The 26264-nt window shown below is 35.3% G+C and overlaps 1 protein-coding gene across 1 annotated transcript in view; it reads left to right on the forward strand.

The window, feature by feature from the left end:
- Positions 1–26264, forward strand: part of CCDC102B (coiled-coil domain containing 102B) — a 216224-nt gene that overhangs the window by 87199 nt on the left and 102761 nt on the right. Inside the window, exons 6-7 of the mRNA XM_070047018.1 lie at positions 11923–12075; positions 12568–12777. Coding sequence (XP_069903119.1) covers positions 11923–12075; positions 12568–12777 — 363 coding nt within the window. The remainder of the gene's footprint in view (positions 1–11922; positions 12076–12567; positions 12778–26264) is intronic.

Consider the following 26264-nt stretch of genomic DNA (forward strand, 5'->3'; position numbering starts at 1 on the left):
GCAGGGGCTCTTCTTTGTTGCGGTGCGCGGGCTTCTCATTGCAGTGGCTTCTCTTGTTGCGGAGCACAGGCTCTAGGAGCATGGGCTTCAGTAGCTGTGGCACACAGGCTTAGCAGTTGTGGCTCATAGGCTCTAGAGCTCAGGCTCAGTAGTTGTGGCCCATGAGCTTAGTTGCTCCGCGGTATGTGGGATCTTCCCAGACCAGGGTTCAAACCTGTGTCCCCTGCATTGGCAGGCGGATTCGTAACCACTGCACCACCAGGGAAGCCCTCTCTTTAAATTTTTTTAAAACTTTATTTTTTAAAGAAGTTTTAGGTTTACCACAAAATTGAGGAGAAGATACAGAGATTTCCCATATGCCCTCCACCATAGAAGCTCCCATTTTCAACATCCCCTACAGAGTGGTACATTTGTTACAAATGATGAACCTACATTGACACAACATTAATACCCAAAGTCCATAGTTGACATTAAGGTTCACTATTGGTGTTGTACATTATACATTATATGGATTTGGACAAACGTATAATGATATGTATCTATCACTGTAGTATCATACAGAGTATTTTCACTGCCCTAAAAATCCTCTGTGCTCCACCTATATATCCTTCCCTGCTCTCACCTTTCCGCTTTCCTCCCTGCAACTTCTGGCAACCTCTAATATTTTTAATGTCTCTCTAACTTTGCCTTTTCCAGGATGTTATATAGTTAGAATCATACAGAGTATAGCCTTTTCAGATGGCTTATTTCACTTAGTAATATGCATTTAAGCTTCTTCCATATCTTTTCATGGCTTGATAGTTAATTTCCTTTTAGTGCTGAACGATATTCCATTGTGTGGACATACCACATTGTATCCATTCATCTACTGGAGGACATCTTGGTTGCTTCAAGTTTGGGCAATTATAAACAAAGCTGCCATAAACATCCGTGTGCAGGTGTTTATGTGGACATACGTTTTCAACTCCTTTGGGTAAATAGTCAGGAGCTCGATTACTAGACAGCATAGTAAGAATATGCTTAGTTTTGTAAGAAACCACCAAACTGTTTCAACATAGCTGTGCTACTTTGCCTTCCCACCAGCAATGACTGAGAGTTCCTGCTGCTCCACGTCTTCACCAGCATTTGGTGTTGTCAGTGTTCTGTATTTCGGCCATTCTAACAGCTGTGTAGTTGTATCTCATTGTTTTATTTATTTATTTTTAAGTTTTTGCAGGGAATATTTAGTTTTTTTAAAAAAAAATTTTAATTTTTAATACATTTTTATTGGAGTATAATTGCTTCACAATACTATGTTAGTTTCTGTTGCACAACAAAGCGAATCAGGCATATGCATACACAGGTCTCCATATCCCCTCCCGCTTGAGCGTCCCTCAATCCTCCCTATCCCAGCCCTCTATGTCACTGCAAAGCCGTGACCGAGCAGATCTTCCTGTGCTATGCTGCTGCTTCCCACCAGCCAACTATTTTCCATTTGGTAGTGGATATATGTCGATGCTACTCTCACTTCACCCCAGCTCTGCCCTCCTACCCATGTCCTCAAGTCCATTCTCTATGTCTACCTCTTTATTCCTGCCCTGAAACTAGGTTCATCAGTACCTTTTTTTTTTTTTTTTTTTAGATTCCATATATACGCATTAGCATACGGTATTTGTTTTTCTCTTTCTGCCTTACTTCACTCTGTACGACAGACTCTATGTCCATCCACCTCACTACAAATAACTCAATTTTGTTTTTTTTATGGCTGAGTAATATTCCATTTTATATAAGTACCACATCTTCTTTATCCATTCATCTGTCGATGGACATTTAGGTTGGTTCCATGTCCTGGCTATTGTAAATAGTGCTGCAATGAACATTGTGGTATATGTCTCTTTTTAAATTATGCTTTTCTCAGGGTATATGCCCTGCAGTGGGAATGCTGGGTCATATGGTAGTTCTATTTTTAGTTTTTTAAGGAACCTCCATACTGTTTTCCATAGTAGTTGTATCAATTTACATTACCACCAACAGTGCAGGAGGGTTCCTTTTTCACCACACCCTTTCCAGCATTTATTGTTTCTAGATTTTTTGATAATGGCCATTCTGACTGGTGTGAGGTGATACCTCATTGTAGTTTTGATTTCCATTTCTCTAATAATTAGGATGTTGAGCATCTTTTCATGTGCCTCTTGGCCACCTGTATTTCTTCCATGGTAAAATGTCTATTTAGGCCTTCAGCCCAATTTTTAGCTGCATTGTTTGTTTTTTTGATATTGAGCTCCATGAGCTGTTTGTATATTCTGGAGATTAATCCTTTGTCTGTTGTTTCATTTGCAAATATTTTCTCCCATTCTGAGTGTTGTCTTTTTGTCTTGTTTCTGGTTTCCTTTGCTGTGCAAAAGCTTTTAAGTTTAATTAAGTCCCATTAAGTTTATTTTTGTTTTTATTTCTGTTACTCTAGGAGGTGGGTCAAAAATGATCTTGCTGTGGTTTACGTCAAAGAGTGTTTTTCCTATGTTTTCCTCAAAGAGTTTGATAGTGTCTTGTCTTACATTTAAGTCTGTAATCCATTTGGGGTTTATTTTTATGTATGGTGTTAGGTAGTGTTCTAATTTCATTATTTTACATGTAGCTGTCCAGTTTTCCCAGCACCACTTATTGAAGAGGCTGTCTTTTCTCCACTGTCTATCCTTGCCTCCTTTGTCATAAATTAGGTGCCCATATGTGCGTGGGTTTATCTCTGGGCATTCTATTCTGTACCATTGATCTATATTTCTGTTTTTGTACCAGGACCATACTGTCTTGATTACTGTAGCTTTGTAGTATAGTCTGAAATCAGGGAGCCTAATTCTTCCAGCTCCATTTTTCTTTCTCAAGATTGCTTTGGCTATTCGGGGTCGTTTGTATTTCCATATGAATTATAAAATTTTTTATTTTAATTCAGTGAAGAATGCCATTGGTATTTTGATAGGGATTGCATTAAATCTGTAGATTGCTTTGGGTAGTATAGTCATTTTCACAATATTGGTGCTTCCAATACAAGAACATGGTATATTTCTCCATCTGTTTATGTCATCTTTGATTTCTTTCATCAGTGTTTTATAGTTTTCTAAGTACAAGTCTTTCACCTCCTTAGGCAGGTTTATTCCTAGATATTTTATTCTTTTTGTTGCAGTGGTAAATGGGAGTGTTTCCTTAATTTCTCTTTCTGATTTTTCATTGTTGGTGTATAGGAATGACAGAGATTTCTGTGCATTAATTTTGTATCCTGCAACATTTCTAAATTCATTGATTAGTTCTAGTAGTTTTCTGGTGGCATCTTTAGGATTTTCTATGTATAGTATCATGTCATCTGCAAACAGTGACAGTTTTACTTCTTCTTTTCCAATTTGTATTTCTTTTATTTCTTTTTCTTCTCTGATTGCTGTGACTAGGACTTCCAAAACTATGTTGAATAAGAGTGGCAAGAGTGGACATCCTCGTCTTGTTCCTGATCTTAGTGGAAATGCTTACAGTTTTTCACCATTGACTATGATGCTTGCTGTGGGTTTGTCATATATAGCCTTTATTATGTTGAAGTAAGTTCCCTCTATGCTCACTTTCTGGAGAGTTTTTATTATAAATGGGTGCTGAATTTTGTCAAACTGCTCACTTTCTGGAGAGTTTTTATTATAAATGGGTGCTGAATTTTGTCAAAACTTTTTCTGTGTCCATTGAGATGATCATATGGTTTGTTTGTTTGTTTGTTTGTTTTGTGGTATGCGGGCCTCTCACTGTTGTGGCCGCTCCCGTTGCGGAGTACAGGCTCCGGACACGCAGGCTCAGCGGCCATGGCTCACGGACCTAGCCGCTCTGCGGCATGTGGGATCTTCCCAGAGCGAGGCACGAACCCATGTCCCCTGCATCAGCAGGCGGACTCTCAACCACTGCGCCACCAGGGAAGCCCGATCATATGGTTTTTATTCCTTAATTTGTTAATGTGGTGTATCCCATTGATTGATTTGAGTGTTGAAGAATCCTTGCATCCCTAGGATAAATCCCACTTGATCATGGTGTATTGTCCTTTTAATGTGCTGTTGGATTCTGTTTGTTAGTATTTTGTTCAGGATTTTTGCATCTATGTTCATCAGTGATATAGGTCTGTAATTTTCTATTCTTGTGATATCTTTTTCTGGTTTTGGTATCAGGGTGATTGTGGCTTCATAGAATGAATTTGGGAGTGTTTCTCCCTCTGCAATTTTTTGGAAGAGTTTGAAAAGGATGGTTGTTAGCTCTTCTCTAAATGTTTGATAGAATTCACCTGTGAAGCCATCTGTTCCTGGACTTGGTTTGTTGGCAGATTTTAAATTACGGTTTCAATTTCATTACTTGTGATAGGTCTGTTTATATTTTCTAATTCTTCCTGGTTCAGTCTTGGAAAATTGTACCTTTCCCAAAATTTGTCCATTTCTTCATGGTTGTCCATTTTATTGGCATATAGTTGTTTTTAGTAGTCTCTTATAATCCTTTGTATTTCTGCAGTGTCAATTGTGATTTCTCATTTTTCATTTCTAATTCTATTGATTTGAGTCTTCTCTCTTTTTTTCTTGATGAGTCTGGCTAAGGGTTTATCAATTTTGTTTAATTTCTCAAAGAACCAGCTTTTAGTTTTATTGATCTTTGCTATTGTTTTCTTCATTTCTATTTCATTTATATCTGCTCTGATCTTTATGATTTCTTTCCTTCTACTGACTTTGGGTTTTCTTTGTTCTTCTTTCTCTAGTTGTTTTAAGTGTAGGTTTAGGTTGTTTATTTGAGATTTTTCTTGTTTCTTGAGGTGAGATTGAATTGCTATAAAGTTCCCTCTTAGAACTGCTTTTGCTGCATCCCATAGGTTTTGGGTCATTGTGTTTTCATTGTCATTTGTTTTTATGTATTTTTAAATTCCTTCTTTGATTTCTTCAGTGATCTCTTGGTTATTTAGTAGTGCACTGTTTAACCTACATATATTTGTGTTTTTTAGTTTTTTTCTGTAACTGGTTTCCAACCTCATAGCATTGTGGTCAGAAAAGATGCTTTATATGATTTCAATTTTCTTAAATTTTCTGAGGCTTGATTTGTGACCCAAGATGTGATCTATACTGGAGAATGTTCTGTGTGCACTTGAGAGGAAAGTGTATTCTGTCACTTTTGGGTGGAATGTTCTATAAATATCAATTAGATCTATCTGGTCTATTGTGTCATTTAAAGCTTGTGTTTACTTATTTATTTTCTGTTTGTATGATCTGTCCATTTTGTAAGTGGGGTGTTAAAGTCCCCTACTATTAATGTGTTACTGTCGGTTTCTCCTTTCATGGTTGTTAGCATTTGCCTTATGTATTGAGGTGTCCCTATGTTGGGTGCATAAACATTTATAATTGTTATGTCTTCTTCTTGGATTGATCCTTTGATCATTATGTAGTGTCCCTCCTTATCTCTTGTAACTGTCTTTATTTTATTGTAACAGTCTTTATTTTAAAGTCTATTTTATCTGATATGAGTATTGCTACTCCAGCTTTCTTTTTATTTCCATTTGCTTGGAATATCTTTTTCCATCCCTTCATTTTCAGTCTGTATGTGTCCCTAGGTCTGAATTGGGTCTCTTGTAGATTGCATATATATAGGTCTTGTTTTTGTATCCATTCAGCCAGTCTGTGTCTTTTGGTTGGGGCATTTAATCCATTTACATTCAAGGTTATTATCCACATGTATGTTCCTATTACCATTTTCTTAATTGTTCTGGGTTTGTTTTTGTGGGTCTTTTTCTTCTCTTGTGTTTCCCACTTAGATAAGTTTCTTTGGCATTTGTTTTAAAGCTGGTTTGGTGGTGCTGAATTCTCTTAGCTTTTGCTTGTCTGAAAACTTTTGATTTCTCCATCAAATCTGAATGAGATCCTTGCTGGGTAGAGTAATCTTGGTTGTAGGTTTTTCTCTTTCATCACTTTAAGTATATCCTGCCACTCCCTTCTGGCTCCTAGAGTTTCTGCTGAAAAATCAGCTGATAACTTTATGGGGATTATTTTGTATATTATTTTTTGTTTTTCCCTTGCCTCTTTTAATATTCTTTCTTTGACTAATTTTTCTTAGTTGGACTAATATGTGTCTTGGTGTGTTTTTCCTAGGGTTTATCCTGTATGGGACTCTCTGTGCTTCCTGGACTTGGGTAACTATTTCCTTTCCCATGTTAGGGAAGGTTTCAACTATAATCTCTTCAAATATTTTCTCAGACCCTTTCTTTTTCTCTTCTCTGGGACCCCTATAATTCAAATGTTAGTGCGTTTAGTTTTGTCCCAGAGGTCTCTGAGACTGTCTTCAATTCTTTTCATTCTTTTTTCTTTATTCTGTTCCTTGGCAGTTATTTCCACCATTTTGTCTTCCAGCTCACTTATTCGTTCTTCTGCCTCAGTTATTCTGTTATTGATTCCTTCTTGTGTATTTTTCACTTCAGTTATTGTGATGCTCATCTTTGTTTGCTCTTTAGTTCCTCTAGATCTTTGTTAAACATTTCTTGTATTTTCTCAGTCAGTGCCTCCATTCTATTTCTGAGAGTCTGGATCATCTTTACTATCATTACTCTGAATTCTTTTTCAGGTAGATTGCCTATTTCCTCTCCATTTATTTGGTCTTATAGGTTTTACCTTGCTCCTTCATCTGTGACATTTTTTTTTTGCCATCTCATATTTTTTTTCTTTATTTTATGAGTGGGATTATGTTCCTGTCTTACTGGTTGTTTGGCTTGAGACTTCCAACACTGAAGTTTGTAAGCTATTGGGTAGAGCTGGGTCTTGATGCTGAGATGAGGAACTCTGTGAGACCTCACTCTGATGAATATCCCCTGGGGTCTGAGATTCTCTGCTAGTCCAGTGGTTCGGACTCAGAGCTCCCACCACAGGAGCTTTGGCCCGACTCTGGGCTCGTGAACCATGATCCCACAAGCCATGTGGGCAGCAAAAAAAAAAAGAACAATAATAAAGTAAAAAATAAAATTAGACTAGGAAACTAACAGATATGCTAAAAAGAATATAAAAATAAAAATATAGATGAATCAACAACCGGAAGGTACATAAGTACCACAATAGTAAAAAAGAGGAGGAGGGAAAAGAAAAAAAAAAGGGGGGGGGAAGGCCTTGGCTGTGGATGGTGGGGCCTAAGCAAGGAGGAGGTTTGGGTGGTGGGCAGAGCCAATGCTTAGGACCCCCAGGGCTGGAAAAGGCCCTGGGACCTTTGGGGGGGTTGGGGCTTAGGCTCAAGGAACAGAAGGGGCCCAGGCGTGCCCCCCACCCCTGGTCTCAGAAGGCAGCAGACCTAACCTGGGAGCCCAGCAGGCTTCCTGGGCTCGAATGGGTGGGGCAAATACCCTCCTCTCCTCTCCTGCTCCTCCAGTCTGGGAGGGCCCCTCCCGCCTGCCTCTCCTAACCTCTCTGGCCTCAGGGACGCCAATCCTGTTTGGCTTCCATTTCTCCTCCCCCCTCAGTCCCCCTACGTCCTACCAGTTCACTTTGGGGTCCCTCCCGTCTCCTTGGGCATCAGAGTCACCCACCAGCAGCCAGCAGGCACCCTAGTTGTGGGAAGATGTTAACTCTGCATCTTCCCACACCACCATCTTGACTCCACCCCTCTCATTGTTTTAATTTGCATTTTCCTGATGACATATGATGTGGAACATCTTTTCATATGCTTATTTGATATCTGTATACCTTTTTTGGTGAGATGTCTGTTATCCATAAGTCTTGGGCCCATTTTTAGTTGGGTTGTTTGTTTTCTTATTGTTGAATTTACATAGTTATTGGTATATTTTGGATAACAGTTCTTTATTAGATATATTTTGCAAATATATTTTGTCTGTGGCTTGTTTTCTCTTTCTCTTGACATTGTCTTTCTAGAGCAGTTTTTAATTTTAATGAAGTCTAGCTTATCAATTATTTTGTTCATGGATCATGCCTTTGGTGATGTAACTAAAGAGTCATCACCAAACCGAAGGTCATCTAGATTTTCTCCTAGGCTATCTATCTTCTATGAGTTTTATAGTTTTGTACTTTACATTCAGGTCTGTGATCCATTTTGGGTTAATTTCTGTTCAGGTTTAGTGTCTAGAGTAATTGTTTCTGCATGTGGATCCCTCTCCCTGTATTTAAGTTTGACATACATTTAGTTTCAAATTAGTTCTAGGACTCCTTACTTTTAGAAATTCTCCAAGGATTTTAAATGAAATTAAAGCAACTAAAATACACATGACATTACCTATTGCTAAAATTAGTCATTGCTCTGTTGACTTTTGGTAAAAGAGGGAGTGAGCTATCACTGAGCTATAGTTAACTGTGGACAGGAGGGAAGTAGACTGATTTAGGAGGAGGTGTCCTCACTTCTTATTTGTGATTCCATGACATGCTTAGAGGATGAGTGTTAAAAGATCCAGGGGAGGGGGAGGGGTGGCATCAGCAATATGCACACTGCATTTAGGTTTCAGTTTCCAGACTTTTGAATGTGAGTCTACAGAATCACTTCTCCTGAGTTAATTTGCAATGAAGCAAGGATCAAAATCCCCAAAATATATCAAAACAAAAGAAAAACATCAACAAAATCTTTGCTGCAGTGTAGTACAATGGATTCAGAGTGTGTTGGTTGCTATGGCAAGGGGATAGGCATACATCAGTGGCTATCTGTTAGCGTGGTGCGGGTGGAGTGAACTCACGACTGGAATCAGAGAAACACCTTAGGTGAACCATGGCTTGGACTCTTTGCCCACCTTGAGAATTACTTCTAATCTTAGAACTCCAGTTTCCTCCTGTGTAGCACATACAAATTTACAGGATTATTGTAAGGATAAGAAATAACCTATATAGCTCTTTACCAGGAATATATTAGGTCTTCAGTAAAAGGGTAATCATCTCCTACTGCTAGGCAATAACAAGATTCCTGCTTTTTACCTCTTACTTCCAAAATCACAGTGCTTGTAATGAGGTCTTATAGCTGACTTGTCTGAAATGAAAATTCTGAATATTTGCAGTCAATTACTGGAACACCACCGTGTTTTTAGGTGGCACTTCACGGGCCTGCAGAACACACCACACTGTGCATTCTGCTGGGGTTTTTCGCCGTTGAAAAGGTCCATTTACAAGATGCCATTTTGATAAGACACGATGAAAAATAATACACTATTTCACCTGTCATTACTTGAATTGGCTGTTGGTATGTTTTGTTCTTTAGAAACCAAATTTATGACAGGAAATATTTGTGTTGAGTTTGAAAGTTTAATAACTATTTTCCCTAAATAATTACTGCCTCATAACACTAGGCTGTAGGAAATATTTTCCATATTTTATAAATGAAAAATAGAGGCTCTCAGGATAAAAAGAATTGAGACTCAATTCTAGGTCATTTTACTGAAAATCCTCTCTTTACCTCGCTGTATTTACCTATCACAAAATGCAACGCAGCCATGACAGCATTAATAAGAGTTAAGAGTAAATGTACTGAGAAATTCTATTGGCATTAAGTAATGGTGAGTAAATAACTGGCTCTTCTAGGATGCTACCTTAATTTCACTTTGTGTACAATTGTTGTAATTGAAATACAGAGGAGCTTTTTCCTCTCAACAGGTCCTTATGAAGCACTGACACAGCACATGTCAGGTGCCAGGCTGATGAGCAAAATGACACGGTTCTGGTTTCATAAAACTTACGTTCTAGTTATCGAGTTCACTGCAGTCTATTATTGATGTCCTTTCAGCAGTATCAAGCGATGACAATTCAGGAAGATCGAGCTTATAGATGAATATGTTTAGAAATGACTGAATCGTTACACTGCACACCTTAAATGTGTACAGTGCTGTATGTCAATCATATCTCAGTAAAACTGGAAGGAAGGAAGCAAGCAAGCAAATACATAAACATATACATATATACATATATACCTATATAAATAAAATAAATGACCCAATATTTCATCCTTGGGAATAATCACAATATTACATTTTTTCACAAGAAACTCAAACGATTCTTAAATTCACCCTTGCTTTTAAGCATCAGTGACTACTTGTTTTCATACTTATTCTCCTGAACTCCTAATACTTCATGATTGGACTCTTGGATCTTATAATGTTCAAACCTATTTCCTATTTCCCTTTATTGAGATACTCTTAGCTTGATTCTGCCTCTCTGCCTTCTTAAACTTCAGGTTTCAGCTTAAGTATTGTTTCTTCAAATAACCTCCTCTGATTACTTAATTTACTGCAGGTCTTTCCCATAGCATCCAGGGTTTTTTCTCCCTTACAAGATGTTGCCCAATTTATACTTATATATATACTTGTATTTTGAAAATAGTATATCCAGTGCCTGAAAGATACTCAATAAATATTTGTTAAACAGCTGAATAGTTGGATATTTATATATTTTCTCAATGTTTAATATTCATAAAATTGGAGGTCATTAAATCAACAAATATTTTAGTGTTTACTCTGGCTAGAATATACTTCTACATTAAAAGTTTTTAGAAAATATTTTTCAATAATTCCTGTATTACCTGAAATTCATTTAAGAGTAGTACCCACTATTAGTTAAAATTCATAGCATATTAGAGTTAGAATTAAAATGTTCTAGAATGTTTCTCTTGATCATTGGAAGCAAATCAATGGAATTCCATTTCAGTTTGATCAGTTATTAGAATTGCTTACAAAAAAACATGAAAGTTTAAAATATTACCTGATCTTTCCTTCATCATTTTAACTTGCATTTAATTGAATGGCTTTTAAGGTGGTAGATTTTCGTATGATTCTTAGAAAAGAATAATCTTACAAGAAAGAATTTTGAAAAATGAAATCAAAAATAAAACTGCTAATAATATTTATGATCCAATTTTCACAAAACCTTTACTTTTTTTGATATGTATTATATACCTAAATTTATCAGATAATTGGTATGTCACTAAAAATCTTCAAATAGTAAATAATCACACATCATTATTTAAGCTTTGTTGTCATTACTGTTAATATGATTCCTTCCTTCAATTATTTTTTTTTAATTTAGAGTTTACTCATTCAAACCATCTATTACTTATTTAAAATCCTATTTGTACCTCTTATCTGTTATTAGGTATAAAACTGACTTCAGCAATTTCTTTTAAATGCCTAAAATTTTACAAAGACTTGACATAGCATTGTATTTGTCCTTGACCAAGAGTACATTTATTCTCCTAAAATTAATTTTTCATCACTAAGTTGGTGACTTTTATTACAACTTTATTATTTTCATTCTGATAAGTGATGTGATGTTAGTCAAAAAGTTTAAGCATTAATCTTAATAATTAAAGACATGTCAAGTTCTAAATTGCATTTTGAAATACTGTTTTCACCTCATATCCCAAACAGGCATCCCAAATGTCAAATCACGTCATCTAAAATTTGATCCCTTAGTCTATTATATTTAAATGATAAACAAGGTCTAGTGCCAAGAATGTAATTTTAATTTCTTGTTTTTAAGAAGCTAAAGCCTCACTTAGATTTGGGAACAGAACATTTTTGACAATAATGGCACAATTATATGTGTATGAAAAAGCAGTTTTTAGACTTTTTTAATCAGAATTAATTTCCAAAGATATTATTGAAGTCTAACAGTTTCTTAATGTTGACTTCTCTTTTAGAATTTAAAATGTCATGAGAACTACTTTAAAATAGTATAATACTGTTCAATACTTTGCCATCAAGCCATTTAAAACTAAGTGTAAAAATAAGTAATTTTCAATCTTTATCCATAACAAACAGTTTAAAAATACCTCATATTTTAATCATGTTGCCAACCTCTATTCCCTGAAAATCAAATTGGCCATTCACTCAGGTGAGTTTGATTATATTGTATAGTACTTTTTTTTTTTTTTTTTTTTTTGCGGTACGCGGGCCTCTCACCGTTGTGGCCTCTCTCGTTGCAGAGCACAGGCTCCGGACGCACAGGCTCAGCTGCCATGGCTCACGGGCCCAGCCGCTCCGCGGCACATGGGATCTTCCCGGACCGGGACACGAACCCGTGTCCCCTGCATCGGCAGGCGGACTCTCAACCACTGCGCCACCAGGGAAGCCCAATTGTATAGTACTTTAATCATGGCATTTATGATGTTTTATTACATTCACTTGTCTTTATTTGCAGTGCCTACAAGTTGAAAACTATAGTAAATAACTGAATGAATAAGTAAATGAATACATGAACTATATCCATCCAACCAGAATTGCCCACGACATGATTTTGTGCCTTCTAAACTGATAAATGTTCATCAACTGAGTGGAGATTATTGACAAAATATTATCAGTTTTCCACTTAACATATTTATTTGACAATATGGTCTGGTTGGTTATAGAAATAGTGCCATAACCAAGAAGGCAGGTATATTTATTTAGGGCATGGGTCTTAGGACTTTTGTGTTGTCCTCAACTTTTCAGACAAATAGAGTTTTCTTTTTAAAAATTGTATAAATGGACATATCCATGAACCTTTCTTAGTGGACGCCTGTTTGATGGGTGCCTGGCCTTTTGGCAATTACAAATGCTACACGTTGCTTTTCTGTGTTTTCTGTGTTTAGCTAGAGAGATTGCAGGCTGAAAATACATCTGAGTGGGACAAGAGGGAGATACTTGAAACAGAAAACCTAGGACTGGAAAGAGAAAATAGAAGGCTAAAGTTCCAAGTGAAAGACATGGAAGAGCTCCTGGATAGGAAAAATAGGTTAATTGCAAACTCTCAAGGTCCTGATTTCAAGAAATCACAAATTGAACTACAGGAAAAAAACAAGGTATGGGTACTCTTTGGAAGCAGATGTTCTCACTTTCTATATATTCCTGCCCTGATGTCTAGTAGATGCTGGTTTAACTTTCACATACCTCAAATCTGAATATTTTCTTTTGTACTATCTCATATCTGATAGTTTGATTTTTTCCCATTGTAATATAAAAATATATAAAATGTTCATGATAGGAAAAGAGAGTGTGACAAATTTTGTATGAAGATGTTAAAATATGACAAATCTGAGAGTTTCAAGCTTTTCCAAAAGGAAGAAAAACATGAAGTAAGGGATGAACCTTTGCGTGTTTGGTTTCCTGTTATAGCTTTGTCTCAGTTTTCCACGCAACTGATCTTATTTTCAATGAGTATATTTCTCCATTAGTTTGGGCAACTATGTAATAAGCATTTGTCAATAGCTATGGTAAGTATCTGCATAAACATTTAAATGTAGCTGGTTCACTCCTATTTGGTTTCTTTTTAGTTAGTCTCAGAAAAATTATTTTTGAATCAATTAAACACATCGTGTTACAAATAGCCTTTATAGGCGATGACATAAATGTTAAAACCAGAATTAAATTCAAATTTTGACTTTGGGAAATTTAGGTTGTTTTGGAATTGTTTTGTCCTAAAGCCAACAGACACATTTATTGCTATGGATGGGATTTTTCTGATAAATGGTTTTTAGATTTTTAAAATATTCTCTTAGTGGCAGTTGTAATTTATGTGTTTTAGGGTCAATATGCTACAAAACATATACAGCTTGTTTCTATTTCTTCCATGAAAGTATCTATAGTACCTTAATGCACAATTGTATTTTTTTCACTCAGTTCCTTTAACAGTGAGTTAAAAGTGAGTTTGAAAAGTTCATATTTTTGAGTTATGTAAGTAGTTCATACTCATATGAGCTCTAATAGCTAAATGGGCAGAAAAATTGAATTCTATATTACTTATTCTTTGTGATTTTAGGGATTTATTGCAAATGCAAGATTAAATTGGATTAGTGTTTCATGACTTGGCAATGCAAATAACTAAAGTTAACTGTTATGGTCAGTGATCATAATTTTCTATTATATGGATTCATAAACCATCCGTAATGGTGTATGGTTCTGACATGTACACAACTGATAAATCTGTAGAGAAATTTTTGCAGATTGCCATTGTGAAAGCACAATTGTTTCGATTATGGAACAAGTTTTGGTCATCAAAATATCTGTCTCCCTTTGGTTCACTTGAACAGAACAAGCATTTATTTATATTATACTCTGTGTCAGTCACTGCTCTAGATGCTGGTGATGTGAAGATGAATGAATTTTTTTTTCATTTATTTTTGGCTGCGTTGGGTCTTCATTGCTGTGCGCAGGCTTTCTCTAGTTGTGGCGATTGGGGGCTACTCTTCATTGAGGTGCGCTGCGGTGGCTTCTCTTGTTGCAGAGCGTGGGCTCTAGGCGCATGGGCTTCAGTAGTTGTGGCCCGCAGGCTCAGTAGTTGTGGCTCGTGGGCTCTAGAGTGCAGGCTCAGTAGTTGTGGTTAGTTGTGCCGCAGCATGTGGGATCTTCCCGGACTAGGGTTTGAACCTGTGTCCCCTGCTTTGGCAGGCAGATTCTTAGCCACTGCGCCACCAGGGAAGTCCCAAGATGAATGAATCTTTATCCTGCCTAGCATGGGCTTAGAGTCTGTCTGGGGAGATATACACAATATATCTATGTGTAACAATATACACATAAATTGTTATCAGTATTACATTGTGATGATTGCTAAGAGTAAAGTGGAATGAGAACTCAGATAAAGAAGTAATTCACTCTATTCCACTTTGATGTCTTTCTAGTTATATCAAACTGTTATAGCATAAAGTGTGTCATTTAGGAAATATGAGGGCTGATTGGGGTCTGTTTGGACCTAGTATATATGCCAATTGCTTGTCCTGTTAACAGGCCACCCTAACTTTAGACCTGGGCTCTTTGGGACCAATGTAGTTCTTTGGCCTAGAACTGAACAGACCTTGGAAACTGGGAAGATTCTGGAAGGTCTGAACAACTCAGTGGGTGTGCTCATCAATCAGTAGACTACTCCCTAAGTGTATATCATTTTGATGGCTGGGAGGAGGTGTTAGCAATATTTTACAATCTTCATTAAGAATTCAGACTCACCACTTAAACCAAAATAATTACTTGTCGTGGAGCAGCTGTTGGTCAAAATCCTTGGTGCCACAGAGATCCCCATAGGTCAAAATATCAAGATTCAGATGTCCCCAAATGTCAAATGAATCAAAGCTGCATATGGAACATGCCAAAGGCCAGGGAATAGTATAGATGTCATTATAACACAAAGCTAAATTGTGGTTTTAACATTTCAATGAAAACTAATCTATATGTATAAAATTATGTGCATAAGTACCATAAAGGAGAAACATGTATATGTATGTATATAAGTACCCTATTGAATTACCAGATATCTAAATGCATAAAAGTACTATATATGAGTGAGATGGGCAAATAGGTGCTGGCATGTAAGAGACACAACTGTAAACATCACTCATCATCGGCCTCTAAAAGAGATGTAAGATATCTTACCACATTATATTTACATCTAACCACATTTAACAAATATTTGTGGCAGATACAATTCTACTTACTGCTCATAGAAATCTCCATATCAATAAATTTTGTTAATTTCTTGAATTTTAACAATCTCATTATTCAATGAAATTTTTATAAATCCTACTTATTTGGGAGGGGAGGACTTTTACATAGTGTTTTTGGCTTTAGTATTATAAGGAATGCATTTTTAAAGAAAATGGCTTTCAATTTTAAATTGTACTATTAATTTAAAGACAAAGATTCTTCCTCACACGAGTGATTTCATCACATAAATCTCCATCTGGTAGTTGCTTTTATAGCTTATGTTTAAGGCTATGTGGGTATCAATTTTTTACAATTAATAAAAAGCAGTATACCTGAATTTTTAATGGCTAGATTGGAAAATTATTACTCTAGTAGTAGCAAATTATTTTTAAAGCATAAACCACTGCCACAGACTTTTCTAGAACAGCTTCAGCATGTGGATCTTTTGGTTTGTCATTGCTTTGGGTAATAGTTGCACTGTTCCATGGCTTTAGTATAATCGACAGAGCAACTGATATCTGATAATGGACCTTCTGCAGCAGTATTGAGGATACTCTTATCAGAATGAAGCTGCATTTTAAATGATGGCAAAGATGCTTGAGAATAGCTTTGGAAAACATAAAGGAATCAAAGTGTGTGGTTTAAGAGGAGAACCGTGGAGCTACATTTGAAACTCTGACTCCACGGCCAATAGGTAAGTGTGCTGGTGATGCCTGATCATTAGTCTGTGTATCTCCACACAACATTAAAAAAAAATCCGCTTATGAATATACAGAAACACATACATTGGGATCATTAATATTTCATATTTTTAAAAACATATTCCAGGCAGTCAGCAAATTTGAATTCAGTTACCTGAAATATTTGTTAAAAAATGTTCTTCATTTTCTTTCACAAGATCAATGTCACTAAAAATTTGAAGTGTATTAAAAATTATGGTGATATCTAAAGTAGGGAGTTCATGTCATACTGTAATGTGGAAAGAAATTACTAATACTTTTTTTAGCTCCTACTTTTTGAGTTTCCATGTTATGAAGAATAATAAAATAAAATATTTTAAATTAGTAAAATAGCATCTCCAAATATCATAATCAGATTAACATATTATTCAATTAATAATCATTAAATATAATCATTTAAAAAATGCTAAATTCATAAATCTCATATAGGCATAAAATGAACACATGTGAAAGGTTTTATTTAATCTATTCATTCTTGAAGAAACCAGTAAGATGTTATAGCCAGTTGAGAGAAGTATCTAAGTATCAGACAAGGGACAACCAGGAATGCTGAAATGAATTTGGTTAATAGATGCAAAACTGATTTTTTCCGTGAGGGGTAAGGACATAAATTGCACTGCCACCAGGCAAAATTAATCTACAGCTCTATGGATGAGAATAATATGCATTGCTGTGGGTTATCTAGAAATTACAGAGTTGTGTGTAAAATACCTTAAAGACACTGAAAGTTGCTGGTCCCTTTAGAGTGAGAAAACCCTACCTGGAGGACTGTGTTAGAAAGGACCATCTTCTCCAGGGCTTGGTGAAAAGAAAAAAATAAAAATAAACAGCTGTATATACTTTGCTATTTCTAATCCCTTTCTGAGCTCTTACTTGTCCCGTTTCTCCCTTTGTTCACTTCTTTGAACTTCAGGACAGAGGATAAGAAAAGATGAATGAGAGAAAAGGAAATGAAAAGTGGGGTTTGTGACCGCCATAAAGTGATAAAACAAAACAACCAAAGAGGAAACAGACACATATAACCTAATATTTATCAAAATATGTCATCCTTTTGCTGTAATGGAGAAAAGTAGAACTGCAATTCCCAATGATTTTTTAAAAAATCATGATACCTATCCTATAAAGGCTGATTTGCTTTCTTCAATATATGGCACAGATTCTTGTGCTTGTGAAGCCTTAATTCTGTTGATGTGCGGTATATGTATTTCCCATTGCAAACAATACTTTTTCGAGTGAAATGTTATTGGAAAAAGTGGTCAGTATTCGACTGAGCAAAGCCCCATGGACTAGTCGACATGCCTCTCATGAAGAGCTTTGGAAGCTTGTTTTCTTAAATCATTCTGGCAACTGATTCCCTTCATTCAGGTCACATAATGGGTCATTCTCAGAAAGTTAATGTGACAGAGTGGTAATTGATGTGTCTCAGGAAAATGATGAATTAATCTGAAAGTGGAAAGGCATTCAAAGTCAATTCCTAATGAATTTACTGACAGTGTCCATTCCTACAACAAGGAATGGCATTATATTTATTTTGCTTGGCAACTTTGTCTTCAGAAGTATTTTGTTTCCATTCAGTGGTGTAGCAGTCACACCTATGGATCTGTTAATTTTTCCCCATTCATTATTGTTCTTCCAAAGCCTGCTTCTACTCATAGAATTATTGAACAATTTAAGAATAAACAATAATTTTATCTATTCTTTTACTGTTGTGAAGTAGTAATAATTTAAATATAGAACATTATAATTTGATATTATTAGATATTATCATTTTGTCTTCCTTTAGCTGTTCTTAGCCAGCTTTGTTCTCTGAGATACATTAGAAATTTCAACTTTTAATATAGTTTTTAATATAAACTTTTATTACTGTAGAGACTTTTAGATATATGGAAAATTTTAACCCTTTTGTATGTGAAGTTTGTTATAATTTGTTTATAAAAAATGAAAATAATTTATTTTGAGGAATGACGTGTATATCAAAACACTAGACTACACACAAGACATTCTTCAAAATAAATTATTTCATGAAATTTAGAAACCCGTGATTTCGTATACATTTTAACAAAGGTGAATGGGATTGTGTGGTTTGGGCAGAGCAATGTCCTTTTGCCCAATAATTTCTGAAGTTAGCAGAGAGAAAAATGCTTAAGTACCATTTACTAATGTCATAAGGAAGGTATCTACTGAAAGTGCCCCAATGAACTGAAATAAATCAATATACTGCAAAATAAGGTGGCATTTACTTTAATATAATATGATTGCTTTCACCTCTTCTCAAATACACACACACGTGCAGGCACATACACATACATGCACACACACACACAATGAATTGATTTCTACAAGATTAATTCTAAAATAGGAGTATTAGTTTTCTTCCTGTTTTGTCATTCTCTACTGGAGCAAACGTACACACATAAGATTTTGTACGTGTGAAGCATTATTTCTAGGAATAAATTATTGCTGGGTGGAGTTTCACTTTCTCTTACTAAAACACCAAATGTTGTCATGTCTCGTTAAATTAAAATTATGAATATTAAATCTCAGTCCACAGAGGTTGGCATATTCTCATAAATGTGTGGCAGATTAATAAATAAATGTATGTGTTTAAACTTTGATTTTCATTATTTAAATTTTATTGTGTATTTTGATTTATCTTTAATTCTTGTAGTCTCCCTTTTATTCTATTACAGGGCAAATGTTAGAGGACAACAAAGTCTGTAGGGTTAATGGAAGCTTTTATCATCTTTTAAAACCTCCTTCTTGTGTATCAAATAAATTACATTTTGTCCCATAACCAGTTAAAATGAAGATGTAAATTTTGATACTTCAGGTCACTTATATTTTACAGAATTAGAACTCCATGAAATTTTATAAGTTGTGATATTCAGGTATGAAATTATATCTCATTTTGTATTTGATATGACTAGCATACTACTAATAATCCACTATTTTATTATAAAATGACTGGCAGTTCCCATAGCTGCTATCAGTTGATTTATATTAGCTTGATTTAAAGCAGTGATAAAAAAAATATTTAGCTTCTTATTTAAAATGACAAAACACTATGGTTATAATATTTCTTTAAAATTAAAGCTAAAATTCAAATTAAAAATAAAACTATAAGATTAATGGAAACTCAGATAATTTTAATAGGTCTGAAACATTCACTATTTTTTTTCTTTATTTTTCTTTATCTTAAAGTGAAATCACATTACATGAAATTAACCATTTTAAAGTGAATAACTTAGTGGCATTTAATATATTGACAGTGTACAATCACCTCTAACTGATTCCAAAACATTTTCATCATCCCCAAAGGAAATCCTCTAAGCATTATACAGTAACTCTCCCAAGTACTCAGCAACCACAAATCTGCTTTCCATCTCCATGGATTTACCTATTCTGGCTATTGCATATGAATGGAATCAGACATGTAACCTTTTGTGTCTGGCTTCTTTAACATAACATAAGGTTTTCGAGGTTCATGCCCTTTGCAGTAAGCATCAGTACTTTATTCCTTTGTTGGCTGTATAGTATTTGATTGTATGGATATACCACAATTTGTTCATCCATTCATGGGCTAATGGACACTTGGGTTGTTTCCATCTTTTGGTTCTTTTGAACAGAGGTATTATGAACATGCATGTACATGTATTTATGTGGATACCAGTTTTCAATTTTTTTCAGTATATAACTAGGAGTAGAATTTCTGGGTCATATAGTAATTCTATATACAACTTTTGGAAAGACCAACAAAATTTTTTTTTTTTTTTTTTTTTTTTACGACACAATGCATGAGAATTCCTATTACTCCAGATCCTCAGCAGCACTTGTTCTTTTTTGGTTTTGTTTCTGTCTTTTTAAAATTATACCCACCCTAGTGGGTGTGAAGTGGTATATCATGTTGTGGTTTTGATTTGCATTTCCCCTGTGACTAACAGTGTTGAAAATCTTTTCTATGTTCTTCTTGGCTACTTGTGTATCTTCTTCAGAGAAATGTCTGTTCAAGCCCTTAGCCTGTTTTTAAATAGGGTTGTTTGCCTTTTTGTTGAGTTGTGAGAGTTCTTTGTATATTCTGAATACTAAACCCTTCTCAGATATATATGATTTGCAAACATTTTATACCACTCTTTAGGTTTTCTTTTCACTTGCTTGATAATGTCTTCTGATGCATGCAGTTTTGTTTTGTTATTTTTTTGCATGCAGCTTTTAATTTTAATGAATTCCAATTTATATTTTTTCTCTTGTTGTTCATGCTTTTAAAGTGTCATTTCTAAGAATCCATTTGCTAAATCCAAGGTTATGATGATTTACTCCCAAGACTTTTATAATTTTACCTGTTAACGTTTAGATCATTGATCCAATTTGAGTTAAATTTTGTAGTTGGTTGTAAGATAGGGGTCCAACTTCATTATTTTACATATGGATTTCCAGTTGCCCCAGCACCACTTGTTGAAGAGACTACTTTTTTCCCTATTGAATGGTCTTGGCATCTTTGTTGAAAATCAGTTGTTAATAGATGTATGCGTTTATTTTCTGGATTCTCAGTTCTATTCCGTTGGTCTACATGTCTACTATTATGCCAGATAATTCACCTACCTTTGTAGTAAGTTTCAAAATCAGAAAATGGGAGTCCTCCAACTTTGTTCTTCTTTTTCAATATCATTTTGGATATTCAGGGCCAATTGAAATTCCTTATCAATATGAGGATGAGCTTTTCCATTTCTGCAAAAAATGCCATAAGGAGTTTGATATGGACTCCTTTGGATCTGTAGATGACTTCTGGGAATATTGAGATCTGCTGAATATTTGTGTTTCTCCAAAATTCAAAGGTTAAAACCTAATCTCTAATGTGATGGTATTTGGAGGTGGGGACCTTGGGAAGTGATTAGGTCTGAGGGCAGAGCCCTCATGAATGGAATTAGTGCCTTTATAAAAGAGGCTCCAGAGAGCATGCCACATTATTATTCAATGAAAGTGGTAACCGCTAAATGTGTGATTCAACTCACATATAACAGGAAAATAGGACCAGAGGTTAAAGAATGAAAGAATAAAACTCTTATCCTGGGTCCATGGTCAAAATTTGAGTGATTCTGGTGAAGTAATACTCTTTGTGCTTTAGTTTTTTAATTTTTAAAAGAAGAGTTTGGAATAAATACCTGAGACTCTTCCATTACCCAAATTCATGATCCTATTATGTTTTCCAAAATTTAGCTACTGATTTAAATAAAGACACTCATTCAGGTTCATGAGGACAATGTAATATTTCTTTGGAATTTCAGTTTATTTTCACTAAAACAGCTGTTGGCTCCTGGTACAGCTTAGTGTACTCTTTCTACTTGCTGAATCTATTTCTTTTTAATTCACACGTTAAATTTAATATGGCTGTTGACATAATTGAGAGATTTTTCATTTCATATTTCTCTGCTACTGGCCATCACTTTCTGTTTCCCTATCAATTTATTATGCTTAATTTAATAGTATTTAAATCTCCACAGCATTTGGCAGCCTTTCTAATTCTCTCTAAATTCTAGGAAAATCGAGGAGAGGATGCATCAATACATCAGTAACTAACAAGAATCATCTCTTTGCTTTTTAACCAATTTCTATTTAATTTTCTATTACATAGTTTTTTTTTTTCTTTTGTGAGTGTGGTTCTGTTTTAGTGCAAAATGTATAGGAAATCAATCAAAAATAATAATTACATATAACACTCATATTTCACATTCTATTTTCTATTACTCTGAAAGCGTGTTACTTCATGTACATTTGGTAGAATTTACATGGTGAAGAGAAGGAATTTAAAAAGAGATTAGGTGTTCTGATCTCCTAGCGTAGGTGTTTCTTAACATCGCATCCTGATGCTCTCTGTCCCAGATAGGGTGCTGTCTGAAAATAAAAATTCTGAATTAGTAGGCATGTGACTTGGGAACTAGAAATGTATATATTTTAAAACAAATAGCTAGGTGACTTCTTTGTGCTCTAAGACTTGGAAAACCACCAGTTAACATCAACGTTCTCAAAATATTTTATAATACCCTTTGTGATAACTGTAACGAGTTCAGGTTGGTTCTGATTTGGCATTACTGAAGTTTGTGTGTGTGCGTGTGTGTGTGTGTATGTGTGTGTAACTTTAGGGAGGATGATGATTGGTGTAAATATCATCTGTTAATGGTAATTTTTAATTATTTATTTTCAAGGATGTTTTATGTACTTTAGAGTGAATTTAAATAAATATCACAAATGAAATTTATTTTCCAATCTGCTACACCAGTGCTTGAAAATCTGGTTCTCTTTGCACTGGAGGCATGTTGGTGGCTGTTTTAGTGGCATGTTCTTGACAGTGTGGAGGACAAACAGTGAAATGTGAGAGGTCTGCCATGCCAGGGTGAGGCAGGTTTAGGGGAGCAGTAACGTATGGAGAAATAATTAGCTGGCTGAGTCTGTATTACAAGAATAATTTTACCTTTAGCCAGTTGAAATTAATTATCCTACTTTAAGCCAGATAGAATTAATTCAGTTTCTCCCAAAGAAACTGTGTATTTGGCATGATTGGGGGCTGGGGTGTAGCTGGAGTATTTTTTACCTGTATTAACGAGCATCTTATAATTAGTACTATGTCCTTTGGCTCTATGTACAATACAGGAAAAAAGAAAAAAAATTCAGATCTACAAATTTTTAAAACCCAAATGTGTCCTTCTCTCCAGATAATTATCTGAGTTTTAATGTTTTCTAGTCTATATTTGAATGAGTCACTGCTTATTAGCCTAACCTGTACTGTATAAGAAATGTCCCTCTTATTCTTTCTTCTTATTAGATTTGTCTTATCTACTTTTTGCTTATTAGCAGGTAATCCATTTTAAGAAAAAAAACATCAATTTCTGTCTGCTTTTAGTTTTAATAGCTGTATAAGAAGTATAAATGAAGAATTATTTTTCAAAATGAGTTAAAAGGATTTTCAGGTTTTTTCCTGTGATGTAGGGAACACGAGCTTTCAAATGTTGTAATCCATCTCACTACTTATTTCACATGTTTGTAACATATAATTTACAAAGAATAAAAAGATAACATTAAGCCATGATTTTATAAAAGGTTCAAATTATCTCATCCTATCTAGTGTAGGTATAAGAAATTTCATTTAAAGCCAGGTAGCACCTACCTTCATTAGTCTGTTGATTTAATCCACAAACATTTACTGAATTCTGTATCACTCGGAGTTCGGGTGTAGGGATCAGAAAATAGATAAATAACAAAAGTATACAATGCAAGGAATCAGATGATTTCAAAGGATCGGGGGAGCAGACTCTGCTTTAGACGTACAAGAAAGACTCCTGGTAGACCACCATGGAATGAGCCTAACTAGAGAATGGGTTCCCCCGGGAAGTTATCAGGAGGACATGGGGCTCGGATGTCCCTGTTTCATCCATACCTCCATGATCACTCCACCTTAGCTACAAGCTGGGAGTAAGGAAGTCACCCATAGCATTGGGCCTGCTAGCTCTGTAACTTCTTGTTGACTCTCTTCCCACTGAAATCAGCTCCAAATCCAAGCCTCACTTGAGAGCATCTCTTTTCCAGCATCTAAATCTTAATCTGAAACTCTAGCTACAAGAGACTCAGGAAAACACAAATGTTTAGCATTACAAAAGGGGGAACTAGAAGGAGTCTGGAAAAATGTTGATATAGTCAATCTATTGTATATTTCAGACAGACACAGTGTAGATAGGGGATATAAGGGTGGCAAGACACACACTATTACAGCTGTCCTCCTGAAAACTACAGTCAAATCAAATCATCAGCATAGAGATCTACAATGGTGACTCTGTTAAATGCTGCATATTAGTAGATTCACGTCATTGCTTCTTCCTGGGAAATGATGATTCAGATTGAGATCAGAAAGATGGAAGGAAATAGTTACCTGGAAGAGTGATATAAGAGCATTCCACACCAAGTGAAGAAGGGCAAGAGCTCATTTGCTACTGGTGAAGTTTGTTTTTTAGGGGAAATTAAGTTCCTTGAAAACCACTAATTTTCTTTTCTTTCCTTTCCTTTCCTTTTCTTTTCTTTTTTCTTTTTTTTTCTGAGATCATTTTAAGTGTCTCATGGCTTTGGGGAGAGATACTTGGAAAAAAGCTGAGGTTCTGAGACTCTGCAGTCTATGTCTACTGTCTCCCAAGTCCCTGGGCTGGTGATAGAATTTCAAAGAATGCTGGTGAGTCTAGGGAGGAGACTTGCTCAGCCAGAGTTCATGTGCTGTGGAAGTGGTAGGGCAAGCACAAAGAGAGGGTCACGGGATCTCCTAAATTAACCTCCTAACTACCCCCCTGGAAGAATCTGGCAGTTATACTTACTTAGTTGGTGCAGCTAAAGGAATTGTTATGTTATGATCTTTTCAAGTTGCTTTATCCTTAGATCCTGTTGTTCTCTGTCCAAATGTATCAGCACTGAAATTAAAGTACCTTTGTATATTGTTTTAGGGACTTCCTCCATGAATTCAGGTTATTCTTGGTGTATGCTAATGACACAGTTTAGTTTCTTTAATTATCAAGCCTGTGTCAAATGGTTAGTTTGGACGTTTTCTGTTACCATCCTCTGCAAAATATTTGTTGATTACTTATTTACCTAAGAATGGCAATGTTTTGCTCTGAATCTTTATCTCTTTTTATTCCAAAAGCCTAAAGTACAATCAGTGTTTGCCTCACCATAGAAATACAGAGTTATTTTTATTGGTATACAACCCGAAAATAAATCTCAAGTAGAAAATGGACAGGGTGACACTGTCACTCCTGACATAAGAATATGCCCACTCCTTTTGTTTGCCATATGCATACTATAGAAACACATGTTACATTTTCCCCTCTTTATACACACAGACATGCAGAGCTACATATACACAAGACGTTGTCACATATACATATGACAATGTGGTAGGCCAAATAGTGATAAATCCAATATGATAAAGACAAGTAAGACGGTCCTAATTTTTTTTTTTTTAGAATAATGACATGGTCACCTGAGATCAGAAGATATAAAATCTACACATAAATCTCTATTTTATCAAAGCAAAACTTAGAAAATTAAATACTTTTGGAGATTCAACACTCATTTTGTCTTCTAAAGCCTCGTGGATGGTTGTTGTTTATGGGCCCCTAACCTCTATTCACCTGGCTTCTACTTAACATGCATTGGTTTCCCTCTAGGTTCAACTCCATCCCCAAATTTCAGGCCCCATCTTGTGGGTAGGGCTGATACCCCCTCTACCTCTAGGTTGGGTAAGTGATTCATCTTTAGCTAATCAAAATATTTAAGTTTTCTGGGCACACACACTAGTATGGGCAAGTAACCATATCAGAGACAATTTAGTGTAATGATGCTTAGACTTTTCAGAGACACATTTTCTTGCCTGTTAAAATTAAACCTGAGAAAATATAGCTTTACAGCTGTAAAAGCCATCTTCCCATCACATGGAGCCACCTGGAAAAGGGAGAGCAGAAGCCTCGAGAGGGACCTGACCAGAAGACACACTGAGCCTCTGCCTTCAACATGGCCTGGATTAAGATGCCCCTGGGATTATCAGTTATTTGTGTCAAGGAATTTTCTTCTTCATTTAAGAAAATTTGAAATGAGTTCCCAATAAATTCCAGTAAATCAAAGTTTATTTTCTAATAAATTAAAACCATTGCAGGATTAAAAGCAAATATATTCTTTATAATAAGCAGTTTTTAAAGGAAAATAGAGTTTAAGTAGGTTAAAAAAACTCTTCTATTTCAAGAGAAATCAGGGAATTAGGATATGCAAGTGGTATTTGGCTTCTAGCTATCAAGTATGTGTTATAATAAAAATAAAAGGGAAAGGCATGATCACAGTCACATACACAGGCGTGCTTAATAATACATGTGAAATATGGGTAGATTTTTTTCATATGTGTGTTGGAGAAAACTACTCCCTAATGTATTTTATATTTTTATATCTATTTGGAGAGGTGTATTCCATTATATAGATTATATTTTTATTACTTATAAATGGCATAACATTAAATAATTTCCCCAACTGCTAGTTACCAACACAATATATTTAAAGTGACAATGAAACTAGGTTATTCAGTATCTATGTAAATATCTGGACAGTAGTAGAGG

The sequence above is a fragment of the Globicephala melas genome, chromosome 13 (assembly GCF_963455315.2).
Source record: "Globicephala melas chromosome 13, mGloMel1.2, whole genome shotgun sequence".
Classification (NCBI taxonomy): Eukaryota; Metazoa; Chordata; class Mammalia; order Artiodactyla; family Delphinidae; genus Globicephala; species Globicephala melas.